The following is a 9,987-nucleotide window of genomic DNA, read 5'->3' on the forward strand; positions in this document are numbered from 1 at the left end:
TGTGTGTTCGTTCGTGTGTGCACTGTGCAGTGCTGTCTCCAGTCCAGAGGGAGCAGTTGGACAGTGTCCGTTATTCGTCTCGATATGCGCTGGGTCTGTTCTTCCCTGCCGGCGCCAGGATAGACGTCCCCTGGGCCGCTAACTACGTCTCCAACAACCCCGTCATACGCTACATCGCCATCGACAGCCGCAAACGCAACACAGGTGTGTGTGCAGTGTGTAAGACAGCGGTTCTCAAATATTAGGGAATTTAAGCCAGAACGGTTTTCACTAAGCGGAAGTACAGTCAAAATTGTTAAGTAAACAGCCATCGGCAACAAGTTCCCACCCCTTTTACTGAACTCTTTGGTTCCCATGGTGACGCGTCTATGCAGCAGACGTTGTAGACGTTACGTGGAAAGGCAGTTTCTGCCGGATTAGGATGGGCAAGCAGTTTTATCTATCAAGCACTGATCCATTTCTGGTTACCAGAGTGGACTGCCGTAGCCGTTCTTGCTTAAATTCCCTATTATCATGTTAGGGGCCCCCTAATTGGGATAGCCATCGTCAAAGAAAAGGGAAAATCAGCGCTCTCTTTGTTTAGTTCCTTCAGAGAATCTGTACTTGAGACATTAAGGGTCCCCAAAACGACCTTGTATCTCCACATTTCAACATTTTGTGTTTCTTTGTAAATTATTGCCCACACTTGAACACAACTACAGCGTCACAAAACGGCATCATCAAAAGCGTTTCGAGCTTGTACAGTAGATCTGCTACTTTCGATTTGAATCCTGAAAAGCTACAGTTTTGGACAGGTTTCTAGCCCTATATGAAACGATTTTGTGACAACAGAAGATATGTGTTAAAAATTATTATTATGAATGTTTGTTATTTTCAAATCATAGTATAAATAGGGTTAATTAGGATGAATCCTACTCATTTCGGTGAGTGTGCCACACTTTCACAAGCCATTTGCATAGAAAATAGATATCTCAAAATCTACCGGGCAGATTACTATGGCTAGCAAACTATCATGGCTTTTAGACTCTTGTCTACATTTACACTGAGATGTTACCCATACCCATAACGTGAGTGTGTGTGTGTGTGTGTGTGTGTGTGTGTGTGTGTGTGTGTGTGTGTGTGTGTGTGTGCGTGTGTGTGTGCGTGTGCGTGTGTGCGTAGAGTCTGAATGCCGTGGTCCCTCCATGGTGGTTCACACCAGCGTCCCGTTTGGCATCCAAAACATAGAGAGAGACAAGGAGGACATCCAGCCAATCATCTTACAGGAGCTCCACAACATACTTCCTGATTTGCCTCAGCCAATCAGCATCAAGTGCCACAAGTGGAGGTACTCCCAGGTGAGAGGAGTGTACGGTACAGTACACGCACGCACGCACGCACGCGCACACACACACACACACACACACACACACACACACACACACACACACACACACACACACACACACACACACACACACACACACACACACACACACACACACACACACACACACACACACACACACACACACACACACAAAAAGCCCTCCTTTGTAAACATACTATCAAACAATAATCAGAAAAAACATACATTTATACACAGCATGTGGTTCTCAAACATTCAAGGACAAACGTATGCTCTCTCAGATTTACAGACCCGTAAGGGTCCATTTGGAACCCCCTCTTGGAACCCAGAGGGTCTCTGAATCCCACTTTAACCCCTCTTCCCCAGCCTAATTCACATTTAGAACCAGTTTAGAGTGTTTCCACTGAAAACCTATTGGTTCTGAACCCTAAAAGTTGGTTCAGAACTGGAACCAATGGGGGACCTGAACTGGGAACCAAAGTAGGCATGACACTACTCAACAGGTTGGAAGATGCAGATGCGATATAAACAATGGCAAAAGCAAGTGAAAATCATAATGTGTAATGTTTCTGTGCAGCACTTTGTCACTTATATATATTTTACAAATATTAAAATTATATATATATATATATATATATATAGCGTATATATAAATTCCCGCTATGTAAATAATAAGTCTGCAGGCATCAATGCCCTTCGTTCATCATGATGTATCCTTGATTCAACGGCCCCACTTAAAAATGGTGGAAATGCCAGCCGGTTCACTTGAAAGCACAGAGAATCCATAAGAATCCTGAATGGAACTGGTTCTAGGACCAATGTTTTAGTTTTTTGGAGGGTGGAAAATTGAGAACATTCAGACTAGCCTCTGATTCACATAAATCTTTCAAAGGTTTGAGTTGTAGAGCTGTCTGGGCAGTCTCGGTGCCTTGCTCATTAGCACTTGGTTGTCAATTATTCTGGAGTTGGAATTGAACCGGCAGCCCTCAGGCCCCACAGCGGAAACGCGGTTGAAAGAATAATCAGTGTTGACGAAGATTTAAACTGTTTGAAACGGACGTTGCTTGCTTGTTTATCTCTATAGACAGCACTGTTTACACTGCACCCCCTACCTGTGCGTGTGTGCGTGCGTGCGCGTGTGTGGTGAAGACAGGACAGATAAACAGGACATAGTAGGCACTTAGACAGGAGACAAGGTGATCTGTAAACACACACATGCACAAGCATGCACACACACACACACACACACACACACACACACACACACACACACACACACACACACACACACACACACACACACACACACACACACACACACACACACACAGGTTAACTAACCAAAGTAAAGGGCTTCTCAAAGTGGGGTCTGGGGACCTCCAGCTGAATTTGTCAATATAACATCAAAATCAGTTCAACCACATTTCTTCTTTTGAATATCCATGGTCACATGAACAGAGAAAAGCTTATGATGAAACATGTTTAATATCGTTGGTGTAAATGAACGCCCGCCTTGTTGATCATACTAAACTACAGCGTCACACTAAAGCATCAAAAGTAGCAGATGAAAAGTAACAAAACAGTGTTGATTTCGTCACCTAAAACTATGACGAAAAATGTTTGTCGACTGTGTAAGCTGTGGTGACTAAAACTAAGACTAAATATATTGACAATTTCGTCAACAAAATAAAAACTAGACTAAAACGTTAGGAGGGACTAGTGGAGAAGAGAGTCATTTTATGTTTGGTTGCTCTCAGGTGTTGCATGCTGAAAATAGCCAATCTACAAGCTCACAACGCGCCGCAGCGCGACGCGTTGTGAGCTTGTAGATCTGCTATTTTCAGCACGCAACCAAGTGTAAAATAAGTCATTAAGATGCTATCAAGACCTGCCAAAATACATTTTAGTCGACTAAATCAACTGTAGATTTAGTCGCCTAAACACTTGTGATATTCAGTCAACTAAAATTAGACTAAAACTAAAACTTTTTAGATGACTAAAATATGACTAAAATTAAATGTCATTTTATTCAAAAGACTATGACTAAAACTAAATCTAATCGTCCGTCCGTCGGTCACACGTCACACCGTCCGTCGGTCACACGTCACACCTTTGCCCTGCTCATATCTCCGCATCAGTATGACATCACACTGCTGACATCAGTATGACATCACACCGTACACAAATGACCCTTATATAAGACCGGCATTATCTACCGACAGATTAGTAACAAGATGTCAAAATCGTCTAGGAAGGATGGTGTGAGTCATGCTGGCACCCTTCGCGGCAGGAGGAAGCTGGTGCAATCGACCCCTTGTATCAAACTTGGTGATGATATTCTACTGTTGGTCCCTGGTAGCTGACCAGTACAACCACCGTCTAATACTGTTGGTCACTGGGAGCTGACCAGTACAACCACCGTCTAATACTGTTGGTCACTGGGAGCTGACCAGTACAACCACCGTCTAATACTGTTGGTCACTGGGAGCTGACCAGTACAGTATAATACTGTTGGTTACTGGGAGCTGACCAGTACAGTCTAATAGTGACAGTCTAATACTGTTGGTCATTGGGAGCTGACCAGTGCAACCACTTTCTAATACCGTTGGTCACTGGGAGCTGACCAGTACAGTCTAATACTGTTGGTCACTGGGAGCTGAGCTGACCATTACAACCACCGTCTAATACTGTTGGTCACTGGGAGCTGACCAGTGCAACCACTGTCTAATACTGTTGGTCCCTGGGAGCTGACCAGTGCAACCACTGTCTAATACTGTTGGTCACTGGGAGCTGACCAGTGCAACCACTGTCTAATACTGTTGGTCACTGGGAGCTGACCAGTACAACCACCGTCTAATACTGTTGGTCACTGGGAGCTGACCAGTACAACCACCGTCTAATACTGTTGGTCACTGGGAGCTGACCAGTACAACATTACGTGTCTTGCTTAAAGCCTCCCTCTGTTTGCTGGTGCTGAGCTGACCATTACAACCACCGTCTAATACTGTTGGTCACTGGGAGCTGACCAGTACAGTCTAATACTGTTGGTCACTGGGAGCTGACCAGTACAACGTTACGTGTCTTGCTTAAAGCCTCCCTCTGTTTACTGGTGCTGAGTTTAGGAGCCCTTCAATAATCTAAATATGAGACCACTTTACATGAACTCTCTCTCTCTCTCTAAACACACCCACACACTCTGGCAGAGAACATACACACACACAAACACACACACACACACACACACGCACACACGCACGCACGCACGCACGCACGCACGCACGCACGCACACACACATGCACACGCACACACACACTCTGTAGGTCAGAGGTGATGGAACATCTGTGTGGGAGGCTTTCACCACAGGCCAGGGTCCTTTGGAACTGCGCGTGCACACACATGCTTGTGTCCTGGGAGACAGACAGTATCTAGCATTGTTCAGTTCACTGAGTGAACCACTGCATATAGACTGACTGACTGACCTTATAGCGGGGTGATTTAGAACAGTGTTCTAAATCAGTGGTTCTCAACCTTTTCAGGCCGCCACCCCCGAAATTATCCTATTTGAACTGGGGACCTCTCCCCACCCTGACGAGCACTAAGAGTTGAGGCATTACATTTTGCATAACACTGTTCTATTGTGAAAATAGCAGATCTACATGCTCAGTTTGCTCACAATGCCTCCCATTGCGAGGCGTTGTGAGCATGTAGATCGGCTATTTTCACAATTTCTGCCTCTAATATTTGACAATTTGGCCAATGTTTAATTTGTCATTTTATAGGTATTAAAAAGTCCTTAAATTGTCACTTTAGAAATGTGCATATATACCCTCACCCATATAAAGTTCAAATATGGAAATGGGAGGTTTCTGCCCAACAACGATAATAATTATGTTTTCAGAGTTTTTCAGGTTTTTCATCTTGACGAGAGAGTGTGACTAAAATGTTTATCCGTGTGCGTGTGCGTACGTGTGTGTGTGTGTAGGTGCTGAGCGCGGTGCCTGACTGTCCAGGACAGATGACGGTGCACAGCAGACCTCCGCTGCTGTGCGGCGGAGACGCCTTCACACACTCCAACTACGATGGCTGTGTGGAGTCAGCGCTGCGACTCTGTGATGCACTGAAGAGCTCGCTGTGAGGAGAGGAGGGGAGGGGAGGGGAGGGGAGGGGAGGGGAGGGGAGGGGAGAGGAGTTTTAGGCCTGTCGTGATTACAAAAAAAGTTGACGATTAATTGTCATAATAATAGATTTCGGGATTGAACATTGGAACATATGAATACAAATTTAATTTTGGGTTTTAGGCTTTGTAATCAAAAACATAAATATACAATTATATATATATATATATATATACACACACACAGTATATCCACCTGTTTCCGCGGGAATTTACTGTAGAATTATGTGTGGGACACATCCGGAGAACAGCTGACATACAAGCTCACGTCGCGTCGCAGATGCAACTGTTGTGAGCTTGTAGATCACACTTGGCTGCGACGCCGGAACTGCTGCACACCTACTGCACAATCCACTTGTGGTGCACTTGTGGATATAACATTTTCTTAAGCAGAAATGGCTTATCTACAAGCTTACGCTTATTTGGAAATGTATGGATTTTTTTCAACGTGGAAACGATTATGGCGATAATTGCGGTTAGACGAGTATGTAATCATTGTGACAGTGCCTAGAGAGTTGTGGTTCCTCTCTCATATCTCATCCATCCACCATGCGCAGTGTTCCATTGTCTGACACAAAAACCAATACCTCAACACAGCTTCACCGTTCACCGCTCATCCCTGTTTTCAAATTCTCTCTGTGATTGGGAGTGGAGAGGAATCAGTGGTGATGAAACAAAACCCTGAAGCACCTGTTCATATTCATTAATATTAAGGTTATTACTTTTTGTAAATACATGCTTTGTGAGACTGTGATATTTGGTTCACTTATAGGTTGAATATTGAATAAAGAAAATTAAGAAAACAGTCTTGTTCTGTCTCCCACTAAGTCCCACCAAGATTCCACCCAAAGCATAATCATCTCTTCAGGGCAGCCTTCCAATATTTGGCAAAAAGATTACTGCATCTTCCCTAATAGTCAAGAGGGATTTCAGAAAAAAGGCTCCTCTATGGGGTTAGAGGCATTTATTGGGTAAAAGTGGAGAACCAGGCCATATTAAATAATTCAAGGGTGCTGAATCAGAAAAACATGGTTCCCAAGCGAACTCTTCCGAGTTTTGACCTTCTCATTTGCATAATAAAATGGCTGCAGAAATGGCAACTTTTGAACCATTTCTTCAATATCCCTAAAGGCAAGCAAACTGACAAAGTGTTGGTCATGTTATCATCTAATCAGGCTTTTGTGACCACCCTGGACAGATTTTAAGTTGCTTGATTCAATATTTAGATATTTGATGTAAATGTTATCAGGCCCAGGGCCTCTCCCCATACACAACCATTGTAACTTCAAACTCCATTAGATTCATTACAAACACCCATTATTTTTTCTGGAGACTCATACTACCCTCCTAATACGTGAGCTGGCCATGTTTTAACTTTTTTCATTTATTTTTAATAATTATTTGGGAAAATATTAAATACAATACAAAATTATTAAAATTATTAATATTAATAATAATAATACAAAAATGAAAAAGATATCAAAAAACACGGCCAGCTCACGTATTAGGGTTAGGGTATTATGAGTCACTGGAAAAAATAATGTGTGTTTTTAATGAATCTATCATGGTAAAAATGTAGTTTCAAGTTACAATGGGTGTGCATGGGGAGGGGCCCTGGACGGGGAGGGCCTGATAACATTTACATCAAATATCTACTGAATCAAGCAAATTAAAAACTGTTCAGGGTGTTCATAAAAGCCTGATTAGACGATAAAATGACCACAAGTGTTTTTGAAAGTGAAATATCCCTTTAACATGTTACAAGTGCAACCTGCTGTGACATTGCAGTGAAAATGGAACCACAGAGAGAGAGAGAGAGAGAGAGAGAGAGAGAGGGGGGGGAGAAGAGAATGCATAATTTATAAGATCCAGTCTTCGTTCTTCCTCAGAGGAGACATACTGTACATGTTAAAGGGATAGTTCACCCCCAAAACGACACAAACTTCACAAAGAGCCTGCTTTGTGTTCCCTATGGAGACACAAAGTGTCTCCTCAGATTATTGGCTTAGGAATGTGACAAAAACTTCAAATCTGCATGCATGGGGTGAGAAATCCATAGCAGAAAAAAAAACATTTTGGGGGTGAACTTGTAAAGTGTACAAAAATGTAATCAAATCAATTAAATTAACTGAACATTTGAATGGGCAGGTGTAACATAGACTGACTGAGTGTGTGTGTGTGTGTGTGTGCGTGTGTGCGTGTGTGCGTGTGTGTGTGTGTGTGTGTGTGTGTGTGTGTGTGTGTGTGTGTGTGTGTGTGTGTGATGGAGTGAGGGTGCCACTGGACGAGGGAGAGAGAGAGAGAAATGGAGGGAACAGAGAGGAAGTTGAAGTGGTTTACATCCCTGACTCACTTCCTGTCTGTCTCCCCTCCCTCCCTCCGTCACATTCCACCTCTCCCTCCATCCCTCTCTCTCTCTTTTCCTGCACTTCCTCCCTCTCTCTCTCTCTCTCTCTCTCTCTCTGTTCCTTTGATCTTTTAATAGAAGCTGATAAGAGCGAATTGGTTATGATTTGGTTACCACCAAGGGCCTGTGTGTGAGTGTGTGCGTGCGTGCGTGTGTGTGTTCAGTAGCTGTGTGACCTAATTTCTCCTCTCTTGTGCGTGCATGTGTGCGTGCGTGCGTGTGTGTGTGGTGCATTGTGGGATTGTGTGACTATCATTTCTGCCAAGTCACTGGCAGATGGCAGCATGGAGGACTGGTGCCGCATGCATGTGTTTGTAGGCCTATACTTGTGAGATCGTCAAAATGGATATCTTTTTTTTTTTTAACCCTAAACCCCACACGGGTGTCACGCACCCAAAATAGCCGATCTACAAGCTCACAATGCGCTGCAGTGGGACGCGTTGTGAGCTTGTAGTTTGTTTTTTATCTGGCCCAGTGGGAATGGGCCTTAAATATTACGCCTAAATCTAATAACCGTAAAACAATAATTTCTCTTGTGCAGACCAGGAAAACTGTCCCATTTTGCAAATGTTATTGTCTCCACCAGCCGAAGGCTGAGGGAGAGTATGTTTTCCCCTCCGTCCGTGTGTCCGTCCGTGCGTCCGTGCGTGCGTCCGTCCGTCCGTGCGTCCGTCCGTGCGTCCGTCCGTGCGTCCTCGCAGTTTGTGAGTGCCAAATCTCAGTCTCCGTTGGCCCGGTCGCTGCCAAAGTGAGCACACACATTCCCTGGATGCCAATCTAGAACCTCTGCCCTAAATTTTTCAAATGGGCCTTTTCTAGCGCCAACTAGTGGCCGATGTTTGCTAAACACATTTCTGTGCACTACTCTTACAGATTTTGTCCAAAAATCCTACAAATCGGTAGGCAATATCTCGACAGTCATGTGATCGACACGGATCTGTCCGATTTTGCATATTCCATCCTGATTGGCTAAGATTGGCTTCCAAAGTTTGTGGGATTGAGCCGTTTTGAACAAAATGCCTCAAATCACAAACGCAAAGTGCAATTATCATGAAATCGCGCACACACGTTCCCACTAGGCCGAGGAAGAAATGCCACTTAATTTTTTTTTAATCAGCCTCATGGTGGCGCTATAACAGCCCGATTTGTGGTTTTACCTATAACTCCACCGATCAGTTTCAAACTTTGTAAGCGCACTCCCTAGAGGCTAAGGATAAACCTTTGCCCTGCATTTTTCACATCAGCCTTTTATAGCGCCACCTTTGGGCCGACTTATGTAAAACACATTTTTGGATATTACTCCTTGAGATTTTATCCAAAAATCATGCAAATCGGTACACAGTATCTCTATAGTCATGTGATCAAGTCCGATCCGTCTGATATTTCATATTCCATCCTGATTGGCTAATATTAGCTTCCAAAGTTTGCAGGATTGCTCCGTTTTTGAACAAAATGCCTCAAATCATCAACGCAGCTTGCGATTACCGTCACATTTGCCACACATATTCCCACTAGGTCAAGGAACAAATGCTACCTTTTTAACATTGTCCTGTTATAGCGCCACCAGCAGGTAGACTTTAGCAAAACACATTTTTGGAAAACAATGCTTGAAATCATGCATGCAGCGTCCGATTGCCATGAAAGATCTAAGGTGAAGAACATATGCCACCCTTTTTACATTGGCCTATTATACAGTAGCACCACCAGGACGCACGGCCTGGTGGAGACCTGTGCTCGGAAGAGCACTGCTTCTAGTTATACTTGTAGAAGAGACATATGTCCTGTACAAGTAAGCACACACAAGCACACACCCACACACCCACACACACACTAGGACACACACCGCACACAGAGCAAAGTATTGCGGGGTAATCCATACGTGATGGGTTTGTATAGGATGATACTGTAGTCAGTGTCCTACTTGTGCCCCCCCCCCCCCCCCCCCATGCAGATGGAAGCTTGTTTAATACTTTATAATAATGTATAGACATACATGACATCATAAGGCCTTATGGAGATAAGCTCTGGACAGCACCACTCACACACACATGCTGTTC

At 43.9% G+C, this 9,987-nt stretch overlaps 1 protein-coding gene across 1 annotated transcript in view; it reads left to right on the forward strand.

The window, feature by feature from the left end:
• The window catches only part of rnls (renalase, FAD-dependent amine oxidase), a gene marked incomplete at its 3' end in the record, with an annotated part of 13,921 nt that extends 8,437 nt beyond the window's left edge, over nt 1-5,484 (forward strand). The window contains exons 5-7 of the mRNA XM_080747761.1: nt 31-204; nt 1,162-1,337; nt 5,332-5,484. Of these exons, the coding sequence (XP_080603887.1) occupies nt 31-204; nt 1,162-1,337; nt 5,332-5,484 (503 nt within the window). The remainder of the gene's footprint in view (nt 1-30; nt 205-1,161; nt 1,338-5,331) is intronic.
• Between the last annotated feature and the right edge of the window lie 4,503 nt (nt 5,485-9,987).

Source organism: Nannobrachium achirus (genome assembly GCF_963921795.1).
Source record: "Nannobrachium achirus genome assembly, chromosome: 18".
NCBI lineage: Eukaryota > Metazoa > Chordata > Actinopteri > Myctophiformes > Myctophidae > Nannobrachium > Nannobrachium achirus.